Here is a 26,812-nt window from a genome sequence, read left to right as displayed (position 1 = left end):
TGTTTGTGATGTCCTTAGGTTATTTAGGTTTAAGTAGTTGTAAGTTCTAGGGGACTGATGACCTAAGACGTTAAGTCCCATAGTGCTCAGCCATTTGAACCATTTTTTGAGCATTTTGCGTCGCGGAGTCCTCTAAACGTGAAGCAACTGAGACCGTCAAACACGAATTCGTACGAAATGTCAGGTTAAACGCTCCAATAGGCAACGCAGTCTGTTGGTGGCACGACACATTCAGTGAGGCTAGCTACTAATGTTGAAAGGTATGTGCTAAGGTCTGATCAGGGTAGCTCCAGAAAATAGTCGGTAGTTGCCAACCTAAAGTTGAACGAGTGTAATATCTTATAGTAGGAGGTCCTTTTATGGTTAAGAGAGCCGGGCGCGTGCAGTATAAAACAGAGTAGTCGCAGCTAGGTGCCCGGAGGAAGCAGACATGTGGTGACAGCTGTGAGGTAGGTCGCGCTCGCTGCCCCAGACAAAACCTTAGCACGCAAAGGAGAGAAGATATATAATGTTTCAAATTGGTTTTGTTAGATAATATTCAGAGTTGGGATTTGTATTTCCAAGGTCTGACACAGTAAGCGTTCGGTAAAATTTTTTGTAAGAATGTTTCGTGCTACGGTAAGTTTTGTGTATGACTTAAAATTTTAACAATATATCTATTGAGATCAACATTGTGTTTCTAGCAGCCTGAATCATAATCCAAATCCTTTGCATAAACTGAATATGAAAATGAGTAGCAGAGTAAAGTTTCCCACCAATGAAAGAACCAAGTAAACATCAGGGCCAAAAGTTAATTTTCCAGTACCATCTTAATGCCATTGCACAAACGGCATTATTTTCGTAAATTTTATTGCTGAGTCAAATACATGTCGCATTTCTGGAAAAATGGAGGAGTGGAAATAACAAGTTCACAGACGCAGTCAGATGCAGGTTTGCTGAATAATTAATTTAGAACAATCTTATCACTGATACTTTCACAGAATAAAAGAATACAATTTTGGTTAGATACTTTCAATGTGATGTGAAAAAAAGGGGCAAGTGGGATTGCTAGCGGAAGAAGGTGCGGGGTGTGCGGGAACAATTCGCTAGAAGCCCCAGGAAATGGTATTACGAATTAAAACACGGACAGATGCTCTGTGCAATGATAAGTTTATTTTCTAGGTTCCGCGCAGTCGTCTTCTGAAACACTGCTGGTGCTTTATGAACGGCGATATGGGGACTTCTCGGACACACTGTACATTCTTCACTTTGTTTCCCGAAGTCGCAGCTGTGGTGGCTGTTTTCGTCAGATTGCGCTCACTCGGGTACTATATTTCAACTGCTTCTTGTTCCTGTAAGAGTCAGGCAGCTGTGCGGATTGTAGCTGCAGCAGATACGCAACCGTGATCGCCGCGTGGCGCTGCTGGTCACAGAGCGCCGAGGTCGACCGAGACGAGATCTAGCGGCGACTGGGGGCAGCCCGGGAAGCGCGCGCCACAGCCCCCCCGCCGGCCAGCCTCCTCCGCCTCCAGGTACGCCGACGGCAGCTCCGCGTCTGCAGATGTCGACGGCCTGCACCAGGAAGCCACGCCGCTTATGAGTTTTGCTCGGTCGCAGTCGGTGACAAGCAGTAACTGAAAGAGCTTCACTCATCTTTGTTTGCTACTTTACAGTTGCTTACTAGAACAGTAAATGGGACACCAGAGCTGGGCACTTGGACTGTTCCTGACAAACTTTCATAAAAAGCTGAGAGACAATGATAGACTGAAACTACAAAATGACTCCAAACATTATGACCGTGTCTAAAGGAGGACTGAATGCCACCTGTTGGTACTGTGGCCACATGACGAGGAAGAAAAGTACGCTGCCTGACAAAAAAAGGTCAAGCGCCCAGAGGGGAAGGAGAAAACTAAATGAAATGTTGAGAAAGCATGTGATGTTTTTTCAGTGAAAATAATTGTTGTTATTGTGGTCTTCAGTCCTGAGACTGGTTTGATGCAGCTCTCCATGCTACTCTATCCTGTGCAAGCTCCTTCATCTCCCAGTACCTACTGCAACCTACATCCTTCTGAATCTGCTTAGTGTACTCATCTCTTGGTCTCCCTCTACGATTTTTACCCTCTACGCTGCCCTCCAATGTTAAATTTGTGATCCCTTGATGCCTCAAGACATGTCCTACCAGCCGATCCCTACTTCTAGTCAAGTTGTGCCGCAAACTCCTCTTCTCCTCTTCTCCCCAATCCTATTCAATATTTTCTCATTAATTATGTGATCTACCCATCTAATCTTCAGCATTCTTCTGTAGCACCACATTTCGAAAGCTTCTATTCTCTTCTTGTCCAAACTATTTATTATCCATGTTTCACTTCCATACATGGCTACACTCCCTACAAATACTTTCAGAAACGACTTCCTGACACTTAAATCTATACTCGCTGCTAACAAATGTCTCTTCTTCAGAAACGTTTTCCTTGCCATTCCCAGTCTACATTTTACATCCTCCCTAGTTCGACCATCATCAGTTATTTTGCTCCCCAAATAGCAAAATTCCTTTACTTTTAAGTCTCTCATTTCCTAATCTAATTCCCTCAGCATCACCCGACTTAATTCGACTACATTCCATTATCCTCGTTTTGCTTTTGTTGATGTTCTCCATGGGTTTTAATACCTACTCCGAACTTTTCTTTTGTTTCCTTTACAGCTTGCTCAATATACAGATTGAATAGCATCGGGGAGAGTCTATAACCCTGTCTCACTCCCTTCCCAACCACTGCTTCCCTTTCATGTCCCTTGACTCTCATAACTGCCATCTGGTTTTTGTACAAATTGTAAATAGCCTTTAGCTCCCTGTATTTTACCCCTGCCACCTTCAGAATTTGAAAGAGAGTATTCCAGTCAACATTGTCAATAGCTTTCTCCAAGTCTACAAACGCTAGAAACGTAAGTTTGCCTTTCCTTAATCTAGCTTCTAAGATAAGTCATAAGGTCAGTATTGCCTCACGTGTTCCAACATTTCTACGGAATTCAAATTGATCTTCCCCGAGGTCGGCTTCCACTAGTTTTTCCATCCGTCTGTAAAGAATTCGTGTTAGTATTTTGCAGCTGTCACTTATTAAACTGATAGTTCGGTAATTCTCCCATCTGTCAACACCTGCTTTCTTTGGGATTGGAATTATGAAATTCTTCTTGAAGTCTGAGGGTATTTCGCCTGTTTCATACATCTTGCTCACCAGATGGTAGAGTTTCGTCAGGACTGGCTCTCCCAAGGCCATCAGTAGTTCCAATGGAATGTTGTCTACTCCGGGGGCCTTGTTTCGACTCAGGTCTTTCAGTGCTCTGTCAAACCCTTCACGCAGTATCACATCCCCCATTTCATCTTTTTCTACCTCCACTTCCGTTTCCATAATATTGTCCTCAAGTACATCGCCCCTGTATAGACCCTGTATAATTATACTACTTCCACCTTTCTGTTTTCCCTTCTTTGCTTAGAACTGGGTTTCCATCTGAGCTCCTGAAATTCATGCAACTCAAATTTATAAAGCTTGGCAGTATGCGCCCCCTTACCTGACATTGCTTCTCTCTGGCCTGGATGCATACTCTGATACGGTTGGGAAGCATGTCATCAAGCCATTATGTCCCCTCCTGAGCCAAGTTACCTCGCAACCATTATAACTGGTCCTCCGTATCCTGTATATTAGCTCAGGCATAGTGTTGACGAGATAGCTGGTCCACACATGTTCTCTTAGAGAGAAATTTGGCAATCTTACTGGTCAGTGGGGTATCTCAACACGACGGAGAGACACGTGTCATGCGTGAATGAGAACTGTCCTGTTAAAACACGGTGCCATGTTATCGTCGCATGAGAAGTAACAAATCTGGAGGCAGGATGTCCGTGATGTACTCTTGCGTCGTCAGAGATCCGTCAGTTTGTACCAGCCCTGCCATCAAGCCATGCCCAACTGTTTCTTATCTCATGACGCCAGGAATAATATCACTGTTCCTCTCCAAAACACTTGAAGAGTGGAACCTATTCCCAGGTCATAATCTTACGCGCCGACGATGGCCGTCCAAGGCAGTGCAGAAATGCAATTCATCCTGAACACAACGCGGTGCCATTCACAGCTTCGGTTCCGAGACATGGCAGCACTCCAACCGCAGCGGTTTGTTTCGTGGTCTTATAAAAAGTCTATGTATGTAATTCCCTAGTCCAGTTGCTTTTGGTCTCTGACCAATGGCATAGGATGACGCGGAATGTTGCATGGAATCCATTACTTGTTATCCGATGACAGGTGGAGATGTGGAAGGTTTACAATATGTTTGATGAACATTTAAGCGATCCTCTCTTATCGTGGTCAGACGTGGTAGCTGTTTCGAGCAGGAACCTACAGAAACTAGTCTTTGAATGCTGACCCCTATTTTGAGAGCAGCTGAGGTTGGAGTCTTCCTACAAGTCGGTCAAGGGGCGTGAAGTGGCCAAAACTGGTAGCCCAATAAAATAACAGAAATTGGACCTCTGAAAGGTGTTTGATCTGACATTTTGTACTGAACAACTGAGTTCCGCGGCCATCTTTGAAAAGATGAACATACAGAAACACGCCATGAAGCTGGTGGTCATAATACTTGATCTTATCAGGGTATTTTATGCAATTGCTGCTTCATGGATCATAAGTATTTGAAAAAGCCAAGGGCTGCTGATCATTTTTTTAATTTTCTAACCTCAGTTCACCTTCAGGTATTAATTAATGTTATTTGCAACACCGTTGTGTTGGGCTAACGAACACATAAATGAGGAGCCTGCAGGAAAGGAATCAAAGCTATAAGGACCATATCAACATGGATTTGTAATAAATCCCAAACCGGTAATGCTCAGAGTTAAACAAACTTTTTAAAATAATACTTATGACTATCTGTTGTGTGGATTGTAAATATAACTAAACTTATGTGCCTCAATGATACAGATAGCCGTACCGTAGGTGCAACCGCAATGGAGTGGTATCTTTTGAGAGGCAAGACAAACGTGTGGTTCCTGAAGAGGGGCAGCAGCCTTTTCAGTAGTTGCAGGGGCAACAGTCTGGATGATTGACTGATCTGGCCTTGTAACACTAACCAAAACGGCCTTGCTGTGCTGGTACTGCGAACGGCTGAAAGCAAGGGGAAACTGCAGCCGTAATTTTTCCTGAGAGCCTGCAGATTTATGATTAAATGAGGATGGCGTCTTCTAGGGTAAAATATTCCGGAGGTAAAACAGTCCCCCATTCGGATCTCCGGGTGGGGACTACTCAGGAGGACGTCGTTATCAGGAGAAAGAAAACTGGCGTTCTACGGATCAGAGCGTGGAATGTCGTATCCTTTAATCGGGCAGATAGGTTAGAAAATTTATAAAGCGAAATGGATAGGTTAAAGTTAGATATAGTGGGAATTAGTGAAGTTCGGTGGCAGGAGGAACAAGACTTTTGGTCACGTGAATACAGGGTTATAAATACAACATCAAATAGGGGTAATGCAGGAGTAGGTTTAATAATGAATAAAAAAAATAGGATTGCGGGTAAGTTACTACAAACAGCATAGTGAACGCATTATTGTGGCCGAGATAGATACGAAACCCACGCCTACTGCAGTAGTACAAGTTTATATGCCAACTAGCTCTGCAGATTATGAAGAAATTGATGAAATGTATGATGAGATAAAAGAAATTATTCAGATAGTGAAGGGAGACGAAAATTTAATAGTCCTGGGTGACTGGAATTCGACAGTAGGGAAAGGAAGAGAAGGAAACGTAATAGATGAATATGGATTGGGGGTAAGAAATGAAACAGGAAGCCGCCTGGTAGAATTTTGCACAGAGCATAACTTAATCATAGCTAACACTTGGTTCAAGAATCATAAAAGAAAGTTGTATACATGGAAGAATCCTGGAGATACTAAAAGGTATCAGATAGATTATATAATGGTAAGACAGAGATTTAGGAACCAGGTTTTAAATTGTAAGACATTTCCACGGGCAGATGTGGACTCTGACCACAATCTATTGGTTATGAGCTGTAGATTAAAACTGAAGAAACTGCAAAATGGTGGGAATTTAAGTAGATGGGACCTGGATAAAATGACTAAACTAGAGGTTGTACAGAGTTTCAGGGAGAGCATAAGGGAACAACTGACAGGAGAGAGGAAAACAAATAGTGTAGAAGAAGAATGGGTAGCTTTGAGCGACGAAATAGTGATGGCAGCAGAGGATCAAGTAGGTAAAAATGCGAGAGCTAATAGAAATAATTGGGTAACAGAAGAGAATTTAATTTAATTGATGAAAGGAGAAAATATTAAAATAAGGTAAATGAAGGAGGCAAAAAGGAATACAAACGTCTCAAAAATGAGGTCGACAGGAAGTGCAAAATGGCTAAGCTCGGATAGCTAGAGGACAAATGTTAGGATGTAGAGGTGCATATAACTAGGGGTAAGATAGATATTGCCTACAGAAAAATTAGAGACCTTTGGAGAAAAGAGAACCATCTGTATGAATATGAAGAGCTCAAATGGAAACCCCGTTCTATGCAAAGAAGGGAAAGCAGAAAGGTGGAAGGAGTATATAGAGGTTTTATAAAGTGGCGATGTACTCGAGGACAGTATTATTGAAATGGAAGAGGATGTGGATGGAGATGGGAGATATGATACTGCGTGAAGTGTTTGGCAGGGCACTGAAAGACCTAAGTCGAAACAAAGCCCCGAGAGTAGACAACATTCCATTAGATCTACTGACAGCCTTGGGAGAACCATTCCTGACAAAACTCTACCATTTGGTGAGCAACATGTATGAGACAGGCGAAATTCCCTCAGACTTCAAGAAGAATATAATATTTACAATCCCAAAGAAAGCAGGTGTTGACAGATGTGAAAATTACCGAACTATCAGTTTATTAAGTCACAGCTGCAAAATACTAACACTAATTCTATACAGACGAATGGAAAAACTGATAGAAGCCGACCTCGGGGAAGCTCAGTTTGGATTCCGTAGAAATGTTGGAACACGTGAGGCAATAATGACCCTACGACTTATCTTAGAAGAAAGATTAAGGAAAGGGAAACCTACGTTTCTAGCATTTGTAGACTTAGAGAAAGCTATTGACGATGTTGACTGGAATACTCTTTCAAATTCTGAAGGTGGTAGGGGTAAAATACAGGGAGCGAAAGGCTATTTACAATTTGTACAGAAAGCAGATGGCATTTATAAGAGTCGAGGGACATGAAAGGGAAGCAGTGGTTGGGAAGGAAGTGAGACAGGGTTGTAGGCTCCCCCAATGCTATTCTATCTGTATATTGCGCAAGTAGTAAAGCAAACAAAAGAAAATTTCGGAGTAGGTATTAAAATCAATAGAGAAGAAATAAAAATGTTGAGGTTCGCCGATGACATTGTAATTCTGTCAGAGACATCAAAGGACTTGGAAGAGCAGTTGAACGGAATGGACAGTGCCTTGAAAGGAGGATATAAGATGAACATTAACAAAATCAAACCGAGGATAATGGAATGTAGTCGAATTAAGTCGGGTGATGCTGAGGGCATTAGATTAGGAAATGAGACACTTAAAGTAGTAAGAGTTTTGCTATTTGGGGAGCAAAATAACTGATGATGGTCGAAGTAGAGAGGATATAAAATGTAGACTGGCAATGGCAAGGAAAGAGTTCCTGAAGAAGAGAAATTTGTTAACATCGAGTGTTGATTTAAGTGTCAGGAAGTCGTTTCTGAATGTATTTGTATGGAGTGTAGCCATGTATGGAAGTGAAACATGGACGATAAATAGTTTGGACAAGAAGAGAAACTTTTCAAATGTGGTGCTACAGAAGAATGCTGAAGATTAGATGGGTAGATCACATAACTAATGAGGAGGTATTAAATAGAATTGAGGAGGATTGGAGTTTGTGGCACAACTTGACTAGAAGAAGGGATCTGTTGTTAGGACATATTCTGAGGCATCAAGGAATCACCAATTTAGCACTGGACGGCAGCGTGGAGGGTAAAAATCGTAGAGGGAGATCTAGAGATGAATACACTATGCAGATTCAGAAGGATGTATGCTGCAGTAGGTACTGGGAGATGAAGAAGCTTGCACAGGATAGAGTAGTATAGAGAGCTCCATCAAACCAGTCTCAGGGCTGAAGACCACAATTACAACATGTCCGCATACGCAAGGTGTTTACACACATCCGCAGACATTAAAGTGTTATACACCCCTTCAACCCATAGGGACGCTGGAGCTCTGTCAGTAGTTTAGCATCTGCTCTGAATTTTTGTTTGCCGAAGTCGGATCTCATAATTTAGATTAGACAAAGAGACCACATTTTTATGTAACGTAGTCTGCTATATTTTTGACAAATTCTCTTAATTACAACTTTCTGTTGTATTTACTGAGACAGATTCTGTAAAATATTTTTGTTTTATTTTTCCTCAACATTAGGAAGTGAAATAAAGTCCTCACATCTTGCATACTGTTGTGATTGTCGTATAATACGCTTATCAAATGTACGTTGGTATAACACAGTTTTACAGCACATTAACATGTTACAGTTCGCAATGTGCTATGCGTTGCAGTGGGTACATGTGAAAGCACAGAACGACAAATTCACTGATTTTATTCGGAAAATTATATACTCTACCTCGTATGTGATACACGGTTGAAGATTCCAGTGGATGAAATGTTCTAGAAATGTCATCGCGTCACTGTGTGGCAGCTTAACTTCTGTTGACGTAATCGAAAATGAATGAATCAAACGTAACAGGATGACTCACAAGGAACTCCGAGAGTGCCAGTTCACAAAAGACCAGTGATATTTACGGCATTTGACGCCCCCACATATTGTCTACCATTCAACCAAAGTACTGGCTGCTAGTGACAACACGGGCTAGACTGGAGATATCCAATTGTGAGCACAGTATGAGGCTACAGAGAGTGGTTGAGCTGCTTAATCGACAAGTAACTCATAACAGTGGTACAATCCTAGTGGTGTTATTGTAAAGCAGAACACAGGTAACGATAAAAAAGCAAACATTGCATTACACCTACAACAACAGTTACGAATTTGGCATTTTGTCAGAATGCGACCCAAGGAATTTCACAGAGTGACGAAGTGGCAGATGAAATATTAGCGTTTACTGAAGATGAGTCAGGGGAATGCGTGGTGCCGACTGTGCGGAGAATGTACATGTAGAGTACAATGACGACGATAAGTGCGTAACAGTTGAAAGCGATACTGAAACAGTTGTCGAGCCACGTAGGTCATCATCCTTGTCAGACAAGAAGCCACAAATCCCGTCTCCAGTCAAACGCAGTAAAGCAAAATCGTTGTTCAAGGAGCGGGTACTAAACATAATGAAATACGCGGAAGATCAGCCGCAAGTGGTACAAAAAAAAGAAAAAAAAACCGGACTATCAAAGATTTCGTAGAACTCCGCAGCAATACGACCGTGTAGCGCATAAGAAAAACTGTATTCAAGGGAGGACTAGGCCCACCTATTGCATAGACTGGTGTTTGCGCGTTTCAAGGACGTTCGGTACAATTTACAAAATGTGCAAGATAGAGACCTACTAGATTTTACACATCAAATTACGCGCGACATAGGTTACAGTCATTTCAAGAAAAGCACTGGATGGTTGCATAACATCCAACAGTATTACAGAATTGGAAGAAGTAAGGAGACGAAATTTTAAACAAAGCTTCAACTTGACGATGCACAGAAAACTGAAGAATCGGCCAGAAAATTTGGAGATGAGATAAAAAAGTTTATCCCATCGTTCAGTAATGAGCAATCGGGATTTGGGGAGAAATTTCTAAATTTTCGTACGACGGGGAAAGGATGCACTCGCAGTACTTGGAGAAACAGGAAAGCTCGCCCTGCAGACGTCAACAAAGCATCTACAGAGTCAAGAATACTTTCCTTTCGAGCTACGTCTCAAATATGTAATAGTAATTACATAAACAATAATTACTATCAAACGTGTGTAATGCAAAAAGGAACGACAATCGCATTATTGACACAGTCTTTTAACTTTTTTGCGCAATGTAAGTTTATTGCGGATATGTGCACTTACAGGGTGTTTCAAAAATGACCGGTATATTTGAAACGGCAATAAAAACTAAACGATCAGCGATAGAAATACACCGTTTGTTGCAATATGCTTGGGACAACAGTACATTTTCAGGCGGACAAACTTTCGAAATTACAGTAGTTACAATTTTCAACAACAGATGTGATGTGAAAGATATAGAAGACAACGCAGTCTGTGGGTGCGCCATTCTGTACGTCGTCTTTCTGCTGTAAGCGTGTGCTGTTCACAACGTGCAAGTGTGCTGTGGACAACATGGTTTATTCCTTAGAACAGAGGATTTTTCTGGTGTTGGAATTCCACCGCCTAGAACAGTGTTGTTGCAACAAGACGAAGTTTTCAACGGAGGTTTAATGTAACCAAAGGACCGAAAAGCGATACAATAAAGGATCTGTTTGAAAAATTTCAACGGACTGGGAACATGACGGATGAACATGCTGGAAAGGTAGGACGACCGCGTACGGCAACCACAGAGGGCAACGCGCAGCTAGTGCAGCAGGTGATCCAACAGCGGCCTCGGGTTTCCGTTCGCCGTGTTGCAGCTGCAGTCCAAATGACGCCAACTTCCACGTATCGTCACATGCGCCAGAGTTTACACCTCTATCCATACAAAATTCAAATGCGGCAACCCCTCATCGCCGCTACCATTGCTGCACGAGAGACATTCGCTAACGATATAGTGCACAGGATTGATGACGGCGATATGCATGTGGGCAGCATTTGGTTTACTGACGAAGCTTATTTTTACCTGGATGGCTTCGTCAATAAACAGAACTGGCGCATATGGGGAACCGAAAAGCCCCATGTTGCAGTCCCATCGTCCCTGCATCCTCAAAAAGTACTGGTCTGGGCCGCCATTTCTTCCAAAGGAATCATTGGCCCATTTTTCAGATCCGAAACGATTACTGCATCACGCTGTCTGGACATTCTTCGTGAATTTGTGGCGGTACAAACTGCCTTAGACGACACTGCGAACACCTCGTGGTTTATGCAAGATGGTCTCCAGCCACATCGCACGGCCGACGTCTTTAATTTCCTGAACGAATATTTCGATTATCGTGTGATTGCTTTGGGCTATCCGAAACACAGGAGGCGGCGTGGATTGGCCTCCCTATTCGCCAGACATGAACCCCTGTGACTTCTTTCTGTGGGGACACTTGAAAGACCAGGTGTACCGCCAGAATCCAGAAACAATTGAACAGCTGAAGCAGTACATCTCATCTGCATGTGAAGCCATTCCGCCAGACACGTTGTCAAAGGTTTCGGGTAATTTCATTCAGAGACTACGCCATATTATTGCTATGCATGGTGGATATGTGGAAAATATCGTACTATAGAGTTTCCCAGACCGCAGTGCCATCTGTTGTTGACAATTGTAACTACTTTAATTTCGAAAGTTTGTCTGCCTGAAAATGTACAGTTTTCCCAAGCATACTGCAACAAACGGTGTATTTCTATCGCTGCTCGTTTAGTTTGTATTGCCGTTTCAAATATACCGGTCATTTTTGAAACACCCTGTATATCTGCGGCTATAGGCATCGGAACCGCCAGGTTAGCCGAGAGCGCTAATGCACTGCTTCCTGAACCCGGGTAGGCGCCCCGGCTCCGGATCGAATTCGCCCGGCGGATTAACGAAGAGGGTCGGCGTGCCAGCCATCCTGTATGTTGATTTTAGGCGGTTTCCCTCATCCGACTAGGTGAAAACGGGGCTGGTCTCCACGTCCCGCCTCAGTGACACAGTCGCAGACATTAGAAACACGTTCGCACTCTTTCATGGTTTGCGCTAGACGCAGACAGCTATGGTACACTGATTCCGTCCCAAGGGGGGGGGGGGGGGGGGGTACAGGGAATCAACTATGCCGACCCTGCGGAAACTGTGGGACAAAGGCACAAACAAAAGAAAAGAAAAGATCTGTGGCTATTGTCATTCCATAGACGTCTAAATATAGGCAAGATGCAGGACGTCAATACATCGCGCGCGTTTCCTTTCAGCTGTCTATCAGAGATACTCACGTGAATATAATGTGTAGAAGATCGCCGACCAAACCGTTGTGTCGAACCGACGTTGTTGCCATTTCACATATAGTTCGCTGTAGGCAATCACGTCCCTCGAAACCATACCTAGGAGATAAATATTATTCATTACATAAATGTTGTTATTATCCATTTAAATGAAGAATGGTTAGCACTTTTAAATGGAAACCAAGTAATGGATCGAAACAAATCACGGAAGAAAGATAGGAAGGAGAGTTTTTGGCATTCTGTCGACATCCATTTCGTTAGACATAGATGAGGAGCTCAGATTGACAGATGCCACCCAGCAGAGTACCGACCACGGCGTTCTCCAGATGTATTTTACGGAAAATGCAGAAAATATGAGAAAGGTTAGTTGGATTCAGACTTGGACTTCCCTCTTCCCGAAGTGTAGTCTAGTATAATAATTAATTCATAACCTCGCTCGGTCAAGCTACTGAAGAAACAAAGCAACCACGAAATTTATTCTCCTTCAGACTCAAATGTCGGTTCACATTTAAATCGAGAGTATGAGAAGTGTCATTTTCTGTGTCATACCTGTCACTTGAATCTACATTATCGAATCCTGGCAGAATTTCTAAGACAACTCATCCCAGTAATTGCTGCAAAAATCTTAATGAGTTGAGAATTAACAAAACTGTCGCTATTTTTGGAACATTGTTTAACCAATTTGTGATGATAGCTCAGCCAGGAGGAAGAAGTTTGAGTATTGGCTGCTTCTCGTAGTTACATAGCAAATGCGGCAAACCTTAGTATTACTTCAATTATGAAGAAACGTTATATGGATGGTTAAGTCTATTTGCATGGGATCGTAATCACTTTTGGTGAATCTCCAGACCCATTTTTATAAGCTGTTACGTAAATTATGAACGATATGATAATGGTACTAAGTGATGCAGCACGTCCTTGTTCTAAAGTTTTAGATTTTACTTTAGTCAAAAGCTTCTGAACCTCGGAGCCATTTCGAGCGAGATTTCCATGCTGTATGCGAGGGCAGATATTGGTCTCGTGAAACAAAATTTATGGATACCACCGGTATTACTTGTTAAGCACTCTCCTTCAAACAGAATAAAAGAATTTACTACATTATCACCTTCCATACCAAATTTTCAACACCGTGTGTCCTAATTATATGCAAGCAAAGATAATAGGAGTGTTGACTTTAGCATAGAGCTAGTGACTTAACTACTTTAAAGGTATGTATTAGGTGAACACATGAACGTTTCTGTTTACAAATGCATCCGCCTCTACTTGCACGTTCCGGAAACCACTCTACGCTTTTCGGCGGAGGGTTCTTTCTGTGGCGCTGCCACTTTCCCCACCATTCCCTGTTCCAGTGGTGAAACGTGGACCAGAACAGAGACTATTACAATCCCTCTAAATTTTCCTTCACGATCTTTTCACGAGACATATGTAGGAGGGCGAAATGTATTGGTTGACTATTCGAGAACACTCGTTCTCGAAATTTTAAGTATGAGCTGCAGCGTGATGCACTACGCCTCTCGTGTAGCGTCTGCCACCGGAATTGGGTGAGCACCTGCGTGACGCGCTAATTAGACGATCACGTGACTTAAAGCTCTTCCCTGCTTTATAAGTACTAACTGGTATGGATGCCAGGCTAAATATTAAAGTATCGATATGAGAAGGGTTTTGCAAGTTACCCCCCTTCCTGGACGTGGACTACACTTGCTTGATAATTCTTCCAATAGATGTTAGTGCAGCATCTGCTTTCACTGCGATTAGTATGGAGCGGTCCCTCCCCATAACCTCTGCCCGTAGGTATATTTCCAGATATGTAATGTCTGTTGTTGCTACCAGTGGCTATTCAGCAATGATGTACTCATACAATAAAAAGTCTGTCCACCCATTTAAGCACAATACTTTTGTTCATGTTTTGGGTCAAACGTCAATCCCTGCACCAAGCGTCGATCCTTTGCAGGTCGTTACTATAATTTTGTAGCTTTGAAACTTCTATGTACACAATTGCACCATCCGCGAACGAGCACATAGATCTTCAGACATTGCCCAAGAGATCATTAATATATACAGGGTATTCCAGGAGGAAAGGTCAGTATTCAGGAATATGAGAGGAATGATCATTCAAAGCTAAATAAGTCTAGTAAAAATGGGCTCTAAGATGCGCGTGCCATGAGCAATTCACCATCAGTATTGTGAAACAAGTCTCTTTTACTACAAGCGCTTTTCTTTCCTTGTTTTGGGAGGAGGTAGTATGGACCAAAACAAGAAAAATTTTCTGGTGAGCGTGGATTCTGTAAAATGCATTCCCTAAGAGCCATGAGCACTTTTTCAGTAGAAGAGATGTGTTTCACAGTAGCGAAGATGAACAAGTGCTCACAGCATCAAGATATGCAATTTACAGCCCTTGTTTACTGGACATTTTTTCATGTTTTGTTCCCTACGACTGTCTCTCAAAATGTGGAAAGCAAAGAGCTTGCACTGGAAGATGTTCGTTTTTCTGTATCGAAGATGAATAAGTGCTCATGGCTGTTAAGGTATGCATTTCACAGCCCATGTGGTCTAGACATTTTTGCTGCGAATGATCGTTCTTGTCATACTCCTGAATGTTGACCATTCTCCCAGAGACACTCTGCGAATAATGACGGTTGTATAAAATCCCTTGTGGTACACCTGAACCTATTTTCGTGTCTTAATTTTTCTCTTTCCTAGGAATGATATCTCTTTTCTGTTTTTTAGTCTCTTCAATCAAATGACATAGCTGATAATGAAAATTCGCACGCTCATACTTTGTTCATTGGATGAAAATACGTAATGGAATCTAACACATCCGTAAGTCAAGAAAACCAGCATCAACTTCGGCTCCGGAATCTGCTGCCTTCTGGGTCTTGTGGGCGAACAGAGAGAACTGAGTTCCACAACATATGTTGATTCCTACAGAGTTTTTCGGGTTCCTCATATGTCACAAAAATTTGTTTCAAAATTCTACAACAGATTGACGTCAGCGATATATAATTGCATGCAGCTTTCGGACAACCCTTGTTGACAACGGAAATGACCTGTGCATTTTTCCAGTCAATTGAAACGCTTCGTTCCTCCAGACACCCACATTGAGTTGCTGCTGGAAGAGGGGCAAGATCTTTTGCATGCTCGATGTAGACTCGTGTAGTTATCGCATTACGTACAGTCGCGTATTCCTCTGTTGAGCTATTTCAGTTTAATTTCTATCCTGCGGTCATTTGTCACAACATCTGCTGTTTTGTTATTAGCGCGAGGATGAGCCGTCTTACGAGCTCCTGCTGTGGTATTACTGTATCATTCTCCGCCACGGTGGCAGTGTGATCAGTGAGGCAGTGGGTAGATTGTTTTGATCCTTCTACTGGCATAGCGTGAGACCAAAAGGTCTTAGTATTATGTGTGAAATCGGATGACACTAATTTACTTTCCTTACGGTCTTTCTGCATTCGTTCAGTTTGTTTGACAGCATATCTTTGGTTACGGCGCTATGCATAAATCTTTTGTGCAGTCCTTTTTCGTTTCGGAGCAGCTGTTGAACCACGTCAGATGTTTTCCATCCTTCACAACCTTCTTCGGCAGATACCTATCTAAAGCGTATTGTACAACACTTTTGAAAGTGGTTCACTTACACTTAGTATTTACAGAACTGAGAGCTGACTTTTTGATGTTACCTGCTTAGGCAATCTGAACTTTGTTTTTTTATCGCACTTACTAAGCAGAAACATCTTTCCACCTTATTTAACATCCCTACTGACACTGTGTTAGTGACGCCATAAAGGTCTTATGTTCAGTGACTACATTCAGTAATTCCATATATTTGGTCCTGTTTATAACCAGAAGATTCCAGACATTCCACTCGCGACTTGGATCTCTGTTAAACTGTTCAAAGAAACTTTCGGATAAAGCATTTCGAACAAAATGATTTTATTAAAATAGCTTGTAACAATCAGTTGTAATTAAGGCGGTTTATGGCTAATTGCTGAATAAAGTAATGAGAGAAATACTCCAATGCTTGTATAATAAATAAATTATATTGGAGAGAAATTTTGGAATGCGGACAACAGACTGTGTGGACTAAACTGAATGAACAAGGAAAGAGTGAAGCAGCAGTGTGAGTGGGCTAAAATACACAGCATAATTTATTTTTTCGCTCTGCATTCTGAAAGTGGAAACTTTATGTGCTATATTTACATTATAATATTTTTACATACTCAAAACACTGACACAGAGGCTACCTTTCCTCCTCTCTACCTGGGGTACATAGCCTGTATGTAAGAGCATCACCATCGCTGAGTAGCTGTTATCTGTATGTGACGATTATTCATTGACAGGTCAGACACGGAACATATATGGACATACAGAATAAGGCAACTTCAGTAGTTCGTCAGGGCCATCCGAAATGAAGTCCAACTTCTACCTCGCGTATTACGGGGATATACAGTCAGGATAAGCAATTGATGATAATTACAAATGTCCTGAAGCTCGTGGTCTGCCCCTGGAAGAAAGTAGTATTAAGTATTTCAGCTTCTTCTTCGCTGTTTGTGAAGTTATACGGCGTTTGTTGCCGATGAGATCGTCAGTGTGGAAATAAAACCTGTCTTCATAGGTTATATACCGATACAAAAGTCTCATTAAGATATTGTTAACTAGAAATCATCTGAATGCATTTATATGGTTAAAATTTAACATCTCGGAGAGAAGAGAAATCGGCACTGTGTGGTAGTTGGTAAGAAATAGTAAGATAAACTTTAGAAAGCCAAATTTATGTGTCAGAACGATATCCGAGCGTAATTCCCGCCACACTTGCATCCATTAATTTATGACTTTTCCACTTTTATTGGGGTATTGATGGATACTATACGCACGCTACGTCGTTTCTTCCACATGCAGCAACCTCTCTTTTGAGGAAACGGTCACGTGGCAGTACGCCGTTGTTGCAGCCGTTCAAGTGGCGCACTGACTGTAAGTCTACTCCCTTGTGCAAAATGGCTCAACTTCCGGGCGATACAATATTCAAATGGCTGCAACAACAACGCAAGTTGTTCCCATAGTTTCGTGTCAGATCTACAGAAGAATTACATCGGTGAATTTGTCTCCTGCAGATTTGCTATTCTGGTCCAAAAAAAAGTATCATACACCCATTTTTTTAAAATGTTAGTGTTATATTTTTTTAGATGTCATTTAAGTGATTCTCGGCCTTGGCAACCAAACAAACTTTTCGTGAGTTATTAATAAAGGAGAGAAATTCCGTAAACGAATCGGCGATCACTATCACATTTTTCGATGACAGCCATCTAGATCGATTAATTTATTTTTATTTATTATGATGTTTCGGCTTCTCCATCATCAGATCAAAACTTATTTTTTCATAATGCGGGGGCATAGTCATAATATATTTCTTTAAAGTCAGTTACACTTCCACAATCATGATTTCGGCTTCAAAATGCCATTATCAAGTGTTTTAAGTGTTATAAATTGCCTAAAATGGCATAATGTCGCGTATTTTAATACGACCGTATTTTAATACTACAGTATGCTATCTTAGGAAATTTATAACACTTAAAACATCTGAGATTGGCACTCTGAAGCCGAAATCATGATTGTGTAAGTGTAAATGTAACACTGTAAATAAACAACAGTCTAATGGCGGTCCTGACTTTAAAGAGACCAAAACTTAGTACTCGTTAAGTTCAGGGTCAGCTGCAGTAAAACCTATGGCGGAGCGAGACATTATCTCAATTCTGAGAACTCATAAAACAAAATTCAGCGTCATTTGCAATAAAACGTATGCCTGAGGAGTCAACTCATTTTTCAGAACTCATAAAACGAAATTCAGGGCCAGTTGCAGTAAAATCTATGCCTAGATGAGGCATCAACTTAATTTTGAGATCTCATAAAACCAAGAAACCAGTGACAATAAAGCCGATGCTTAAGTAAAGTGTGAACTCAGTTTTGAGGATTCGTTAAAGGAAGATAAGTATCAGTTGCCAAAACATATATTTTCAAAGCATTAGGTGAGGTGGAGCAGTGGTTAGCACATTGGACTTGCATCCAGGAGTATGACAGTTGAAATCCACATCCAGAAATCAAGATTTAGGTTTTCCGTGATTTCCATAAATTGCAGTGGGCAACTGCTGAGTTGGTTCCTTTGAAAAGGGCATGCACAATTTTCTTTCCCATCCTTTGGTAATCTGAGCTTGTGCTCTGTCTCTAATGACCACATTGCCGACAGGATGTGAACTCAAGATTTTCTTTTTTTATTTTCTAAGGAGGGTGTCAACTGGCTTTTGAGAAGTCATAAAACATAGTTCAGTGTCAGCTGTGTTTTGGGTACTTAATTTGGGCTGTATATGATATATAGAGAGAGGATAACCTCCACGCCCCCTTGATTGTTTTCAACCAAATTTGCCACAGAAGCAGCAAACTTCATGAGCATCAGCTGTAGGATTTACAGCATCATAGCCCCAACAGGAGCACAGATATGGGCAAACACACGCTTTTTTAGCCACTGCTGTGTAGGCTGCTGTGGACAACAGGCATGTTGTATGGGAATAGTATATCTTATCGACCTGCTTTGAAGCGTAGCCTACCTATCAGGGGCAAAAAATTTTTCCTACCCCCCCCCCCCCCCCCCCTCCCCTCCCAGACCAAGACTATCGCATATGACGTGTGTTAGAGCAGTATTGTTCTGCTTTACTGACCAGCCTTCCTTGGTAGCCTATACATCTGGAGAGAAAATTGGTTTTGAAGCCCCGAGTGTGTAGGCTGCCCTGCATGAGAGGTGTTGTGCAGGCATAGTATCAGCCTGCTATATAGATTTGTTTTACATGGGCTACATGTGCAGATGGGTAGATCACATAACTAATGAGGAAGTATTGAATAGGATTGGGGAGAAGAGAAGTTTTGTGGTACAACTTCACTAGAAGAAGCGACCGGTTGATAGGACATGTTCTGAGGCATCAAGGGATCACCAATTTAGTATTGGAGGGCAGCGTGGAGGGAAAAAATCGTAGGGGGAGACCAAGAGATGAATACACTAAGCAGATTCAGAAGGATGTAGGTTGCAGTAGGTACTGGCAGATGGAGAACCTTTCACAGGATAGAGTAGCATGGAGAGCTGCAGCAAACCAGTCTGAGGACTGCAGACCACAACAACAAAAACACATGTGCAGATGGGCTCAGCTGGGGGAAGGTTGACATGGATAATGGAAGAGATGGAAAGAGAAAGGGGGCAGAAGGGAATGAATGGGTAGACAGTGATCAGGAGGGGAGAGAGAGAGAGAGAGAGAGAGAGAGAGAGAGAGAGAGAGAGAGAGAGAGAGAGAGAGAATGTGGGTGGGAGCAGCTGGACATACAGAAAGGGACAGAGGAGATGGACAGGGAGAGAGGAGGAGGAGGAGGAGGAGGAGGAGGAGGAGGAGGAGGAGAAGGAGATTCAGAGTAGATGGAAGCTGTAATGGGGTAGTGGGCTTGTGGAAAAGGAGAAAGGGGCAGAGGAGACGACCAGAGAGTGGGGATGAGGACAGATTGAGGAGGATACAGAGAGAGGTGGCAGAAGAGATTGAAAAAAGGAGGGAAAGGAAGAGATGCAGAGAGTGGGGAAGAGGAAATCGACAGGTAGAGGCGGGAGGATGAGATGGACAGAGAGACAGAGGTAGTTAAGAGTGGACAGAGAGAGGGGGTAGGAAGAATTTGTGGGATATGTTCTGAACCCACACGTGGGCGAATCTGTACTAAAATAGCAAAAACGACGCTTTTTCAGAACAAGGGTCGCTCCAAAAGAAATGCACACTATTTTTGTAAAAATACAGTTTTCATTCTGCATGTGCGAAACTTTTACAGTGTGTAGATACATCCTTCCCGCATGTTTCAAACTTAATTCAACCTGCTCCCGTGAGTGGTGCCGTCACAGCATGTCTTCAAGATGGCTGCTACACTTGACGTTCATCAGAAGCAGCGTACTGTCAGAATTTCTGTGCTGTGAAAACGAGACAGTGGGAAATATCCACAAGAGGTTGAAAAAGGTGTATGGAGATGCTGCTGTCAATCGCAGTACAGTTAGTCGGTGGGCAGGCAGGTTATGTGATCAAAGCAGGCACACCAATATTGAGGACTGTCCTCGCAGCGGCAGGCCTCGTACTGCACACACTCCAGACAATGTACAGAGAGTTAAGGAAATGTAGACTGCTGACAGACGCAGCACAGTGAACGAATTGTCACGCTACGTTGGGATAGGGGAAGGAAGTGTTTGCAGAATACTGAAAGTGTTGGCGTTAAAAAATGTTTGTGCCTGGTCGGTTCCTAGGATGTTGACAGTGGCTCACAAAGAAACAAGGAGAACGGTATGCAGCGAACTTTTGGAACAGTACGAGTATGGTGGAGAGAATTGTGAAAGGTGATGAAACATGGTTCCATCATTTTTCATCAGAGACGAAGAGGCAATCAATGGAGTGGCATCATGCAAATCCAACCAAGAAAAAAAATATTCAAAACCACATCTTCTGCTGGAAAAGTTATGGCTACGGTGTTTTTCATTTCCAATGGACTCTTGCTTGTGGACATCATGCCATGTGGAACCACTATAAATTCGGATGCATATGTGGCGACACTGAAGAAACTTCAAGCTCGATTGAGTCGTGTTCGACCACATCCACAATAGTAGGATGATTCGCTGTTGCACGACAATCCACGGCAACACGACAGTTAAAAAACCTTGAAAGCGAACAGAAAACTCGGATGGACAACACTGAAACACCCGCCTTACAGTCCTGACCTGGCTCCACGTGACTATCATCTCTTTGGGAAACTGAAAGACTCCCTTCGTGACACAGGGTTTGAAGATGATGAGTCCCTTGTGCACGCTGCCAAACACTGGCTCCAACAGGTTGGTCCAGAATTTAACCGTGCGGGTATACAGGCGCTGGTTCCAAGATGGCGTAAGGCTGTTGAGAAGGATGGAAATTATGTGGAGAAATGAAAATATTGTTCCTCATGGATGTATATACACACTGTAAAACTTTCAAACATGTAGAATAAAAGATGGATTAACAAAAAATAGTGTGAATTTCTTTTGGAGTGACCCTCGTATTTGTGAAGCGTATCTTGGAAACAACAGACGACGGCAACTCGGTGGCGTTGCGTCAGAACTGATGACGTAGACAGTCTGCGTTCGCCTGGCAGCAGGTGTAGGTAGTTACCTGGTGAAATACTTTTCTATCGCGTTGTACACGGCGAGACGTCCGAACCCGCGGCCCCTTGCCGCAGCCGCCCTGGACGCGCGGCCCACGGTGTACGGCTCGTACAGCTGGCTGGCGTTGGTGGGGAGGTCGTAGTCGGCTGTGAAGCCCAGCGAAGCCACCACGTTCTCGTTCTCCAGAGGCACCGGCCACGCCAGTGAGACGAACAGCTACACAACACCAATATGCTACACTCCAGACCGTACCAGGCCTTCTTAATCTAGCGTCTGCTCGGAAAGTTTAAACTAAGTGAAAGCTTAGGATTCTCAAAATATAACCGTTTTTCATCACCTGTCACTGTTCGATGGAGAAACGACTTTCTTTTGCATCTGGCGAGCAGCACAAAGTAGTCTTTCGATTTGCTTTCTGTCTTTCATTCAGTTAATGTGGAACCCATTTTCCCACTTTCTGCACCTTTCCCATAGCTTTCGACAGAAGAGAGACGGCCTTTCTGCGTCACATTCAGTTGTTCTGTGAATTCCTGTTGAGTTTATCATCTTCGTCCAATAACGCCTGCAATTGGTAGTCTTCGAACTTTTTCGGTGGTTTCCCACGCTCGTCGTTTCTCACGTCAAAATCACGACTTTTGAATTTTTTGAACTACTCGAAACACTATGTTTTCCAAAGAGCATGTTCGCCGAAAGCTTCGACAAGCATTCGATGCCATTCTTCAGCAGTTCCCTTCAAATGATAACAAAAAACCAATGCTGTCCACAAATCGTCGTTCGTAGACACAGAACTCAACACGTTTACGGGTTTGAAACAGACACCGATGTGTGTGACTTGTGTTGACATTCAGCGTCAGCCGTTACAGGAAGCAGATGGAGCTGCTGACGCGGTCTCACGGGTCCTACACTGAGGGCTAGCAACATACATAGGGAAATTCCGATTTCATACTTCTATACCTGGTACACACAAGATCTCCTAACTCACGGAACGCACCGGAGATTTCGCTATGTTTTCACCATTTGTGGTCAGGGAAATGAGGAAGGTATATACAGGGTGGTCCATTGATAGTGACCGGGCCAAATATCTCACGAAATAAGCATCAAACGAAAAAACTTCAAAGAACGAAACTCGTCTAGCTTGAAGGGGGAAACCAGATGGCGCTATGGTTGGCCGGCTAGATGTCGCTGCCTTAGGTCAAACGGATATCAACAGCGTTTTTAAATAGGAACCCTCATTTTTTATTACATGTTCGTGTAGTACGTAAAGAAATATGAATGTTTTAGGTGGGCCATTTTTTTCGTTTCGTGATAGATGGAGCTGTAATAGTTACAAATGTATAAGTACGTGGTAGCACGTAACATTCCGATAGTGCTGACGGTATTTGCTTCGTGATACATTACCCGTGTTAAAATGGACCGTTTACCCATTGCGGAAAAGGTCGATATCGTGTTGTATGGCTATTGTGACCAAAATGCCCAACGGGCGTGTGCTACGAATGCTGCTCGGTATCCTGGACGATATCATCCAAGTGTCCGGACCGTTCGCCGGATAGTTACGTTATTTAAGGAAACAGGAAGTGTTCAGCCACATGTGAAACGTCAGCCTCGACCTGCAACAAATGATGATGCCCAAGTAGGTGTTTTAGCTGCTGTCGCGGCTAATCCGCCAATCAGTAGCACACAAATTGCGCGAGAATCGGGAATCTCAAAAACGTCGGAATTGAGAATCAACATCGATTGCACCCGTACCATGTTTCTGTGCTCCAGGAGTTGCATGGCGACGACTTTGAACGTCGTATACAGTTTTGCCACTGGGCACAAGAGAAATTACGGGACGATGACAGATTTTTCGCACGCGTTCTAGTTAGCGACGAAGCGTCATTCACCAACAGCGGTAACGTAAACCCGTATAATATGCGCTATTGGGCAACGGAAAATCCACGATGGCTGCGACAAGTGGAACATCAGTGACCTTGGAGGGTTAATGTATGGTACGGCATTATGGGAGGAAGGATAATTGGCCCGCATTTTATCGATTGCAATCTAAGTGGTGCAATGTATGCTGATTTCGTACTTAATGTTCTACCGATGTCACTACAAGATGTTACATTGCATGACAGAATGGCGATGTACTTCCAAAATGATGGACGTCCGGCACATAGCTCGCGTGCGGTTATGCGGAATTGAACAGCATATTTCATGACAGCTGGACTGGTCGTCGAAGCACATTCACCGGATCTGACGTCCCCGGATTTCTTTCTGTGGGGAAAGTTGTATGCTATCGTGATCCACCGACAACGCCTGACAACATGCGTCAGCGCATAGTCAATGCATTTGCGAACATTAGGGAAGGCGAACTACTCGCTGTTGACTGGAATGTCGTTACACGTATTGCCAAATGCATTTGAGGTTGACGGACATCATTTTGAGCATTTATGGCATTAATATGGTATTTACAGGTAATCACGCTGTAGCAGCATGCGTTCTCAGAAGTGATAAGTTCACAAAGGTACATGTATCGCATAAGTTGTTCAAACGTACCTACGTTCTGTATTTTAATTTAAAAAACCTACCTGTTACCAACTGTTTGTCTAAAATTGTGAGCTATCACAAAGGGAAAAAAGTGGTCCAACCAAAACATTCATATTTCTTTGCGTACTACACGAATCCGACGCTGCCACGGTCTCGGAGACAGCAAAATCTTCCAGACAAGCTATTAGTTATCTGGCGACAGCGGTGGGAAGTTGCAATCGGACCAGAAGGTCCGATAGTAACCAGCAACAGTATGACACCATTTCATTTTGTGATCTCTTTCACACGGTTCTGCTGAGACTGACGTAGCTACTTTCACGTTAACTGAATATTCCGTCGGTTCTTAGTAGAACAACATTATAATAAATGAAAAGTGCTAGTTCGCTTTTGTTCCACAATATTTCTTTTATTGTGTTAACCGGTTTTCGGCTTAAAAGGCCACCTTATGACATTTACTGACTATTGCCGTCGAAGAAGTTACAAAGTTTGTAAACGACTTTGGAAAAGAAATTACACATCTAGACGGAAGCAGAAACGTGCAGTAAATAACCATCTTTGACAGTGTGGTGGTAATGCAATGTAAAAAGTTGAACAGTAAATAAGTATAAACGGAGTAAACAGGAGAAAACTGGAGCAGAAAGTCTACGCAACAGTTTATATTACCAAACAATACCAATAAAATAAAATACAATTAGTACTTGACAGGGCTACTTAAGGAGGTATAAAACACGGAGAATGATACACAAACCTATTAACAGGGACAGAATTATCAAGATATCTACATAATATGTAAGGAACTTATGCAATATCAATAAGAAAACAGAAATGAATAAATGCAGGAATATGGAGGTGTTTGAGGGAACACACACTCTCCATATTTTATACCTCCTGAAGTAGCCTTGTCAAGTACTAACAATATTTTATTTTATTGCTTTCGTTTATTAATACAAACTGTTATGTAGGCTTGTAGCTCCAGTTTTCTCATGTTTACTCCGTTTATATTTATTTCCTGTTCAACTGTTTTCCTTTTATATTGCATCGCCACCACGCTGTCAATGATTGTTATTTACTGCACGTTTCTGCTTCAATCTAGATGCGTAACGTCTTTTCCAATGTCGTTTACAGACATTGTAACCGCTTTGGCGACAATGTTTAGTAAATGTCTGAAAGTGATCTTGTGAGGCGAAAACGGGATAGCACAACAAAAGTAATACTGTAGAACGAAGGCAAACTAGTAGCCACTTTCATTTGACAGTCGCCTCTTGTGATTACGACTTAGAGGTGAACCACTCACAATATATATATATATATATATATACAAAACAAAGAAGCCAGTCGCAAACTCAGAGCAATTATTATATGAGAAGAACAAAGCAATTTGATTTATATTTGCAGAGATAACTGAGACAATTGGCAGCCTCATCCACATGCGTTCGTTGTGCCAGTCTGTTTCACTAAAACAGGAATAATGTGCAAAGATAATAACTGGCGGGAAGAGCCGAATGTATGAATGTATGATTGTCGAACAATCCCTTGAAGCAGACACATACATTGAATACATGTAGCATGCGTACTGAGCTACTTAAACTGGAATGACCACATAAAATTATTTGTAGTCAGATTCATTGGAAGAACCCAAGGTGTAGTCCACTCTAGAAGGAGGTGACTTGAAAAACCCTCACTCACCGCATACTTGAAAGATGCCCACGCGACTGCTACGGTCGCAGGTTCGAATCCTGCCTCGGGCTTGGGTGTGTGTTATGTCCTTAGGTTAGTTAGGTTTAAGTAGTTCTAAGTTCTAGGGGACTGATGACCACAGATGATCAGTCCCATAGTGCTCAGAGCCATTTGAACCATTTTTGGAAGATGCCCGTCGACCTGGGATCCTTACCAGACAGACTAATGGAGGAAATAGAGAACATCCAAAGAATAGGTTTCCTCAGTGGTCATTTAGCAAGAAAGAAAGCGCCTCTGAGATGTTCACCCAACTGCAGTGGCAGATTACGAGAGAGTTCTTGGGTGTCACGGTGTGGGTTACTGTTAAAATTTCGAAAGCATACATTTCGAGCAGAGTCAAAAAGTATATTCCTTGTTCCTGCGTCTATGCTGCGGAAAAAAGACGAAGGTGAAGTTACAAGACATTCGAGAGCACCAAGGAGCCTTATCAGCAATTGTCCTCCAGAGCACAATTCGCGACTGGAACGGGAAAGGGGGAAGTGACAGTGATACACGAGCTGCCGTCTGCTACGAGCCATAAGGTTGCTGGAGGAGCGTAGATGTAGATTTGTATGTAACATATGGACATGAAAAGATTCAGGTCACGTGCTGGCATTCCTTAACACGTCGCAACTATTCATTTGGATTCAAAGCAGACCCACCAACAGTATCTTGATTTCATACTTTTTCACGATGTTAGGAACACAGCTGATTTCCGAAATACAGTTTGATGATACAGGGCTAGTTACCGGCCAGAATGGTTAATCTACAGCGTGATATTGCCACCTAAGTTATCGACTGACGCTTTCCAACTCCACGAGAATCGTATACACACTGTTTATGTTGATGTCTTCCAATTTTCTGTTCAGGTTCCGGAACTCTCGGATCCGAGGTGATATGCAAAACTTTTTTTGATGTGTGTATTACTGTACTGGTCTCAGTTTGACTTGTAACAGATATGGAAAAATCTTGAGGCGGGTAAACAGCAACAAAGCGTACAAAAGAGATGAAAATGGAGGAAACTGTTAAAATAAAACTGAATAAAAAAGAAATAACAAATAACAAGTCATATTAATATCTTGTTTTCTAACTTCAGGTAAATTATCGTTGGTAAATGACATTGATGAATCAATGTACTGTATGAGTTTAGAATAGTCGCTACATACCTCAACATAACTGTCTTCTGTGTAGATTAGACTTCTACGATGCCTTGGTAACAGGAGAGGATGTTGGAAGCCGTGTGAGTCGCATCTCATAGAAGAGGCAGCCAGACACACAA

At 42.5% G+C, this 26,812-nt stretch overlaps 1 protein-coding gene across 2 annotated transcripts; it reads right to left on the bottom strand.

Moving 5' to 3' along the window:
- Positions 1-971: 971 nt before the first annotated feature.
- LOC126282054 (uncharacterized) lies at positions 972-26,812 on the bottom strand. Of its 2 annotated transcripts, XM_049981491.1 has the most exons (4): positions 26,700-26,812; positions 21,299-21,507; positions 12,087-12,194; positions 972-1,551 (listed from the first exon to the last, which is right to left on the bottom strand). In XM_049981491.1, exons 1-4 carry the CDS (start codon positions 26,787-26,789, stop codon positions 1,407-1,409), a joined length of 552 nt encoding a protein of 183 aa, XP_049837448.1. In that variant the 5' UTR covers positions 26,790-26,812; the 3' UTR covers positions 972-1,406. The 2 variants fall into 2 exon arrangements, with proteins under 2 accessions (XP_049837448.1, XP_049837449.1); XM_049981492.1 differs by lacking the exon at positions 12,087-12,194.

The sequence above is a fragment of the Schistocerca gregaria genome, chromosome 7 (assembly GCF_023897955.1).
Source record: "Schistocerca gregaria isolate iqSchGreg1 chromosome 7, iqSchGreg1.2, whole genome shotgun sequence".
Taxonomy (NCBI): domain Eukaryota; kingdom Metazoa; phylum Arthropoda; class Insecta; order Orthoptera; family Acrididae; genus Schistocerca; species Schistocerca gregaria.
The sequence above is the reverse complement of the archived record's forward strand: the minus strand, read 5'-3'. Positions and strand labels throughout refer to the sequence as shown.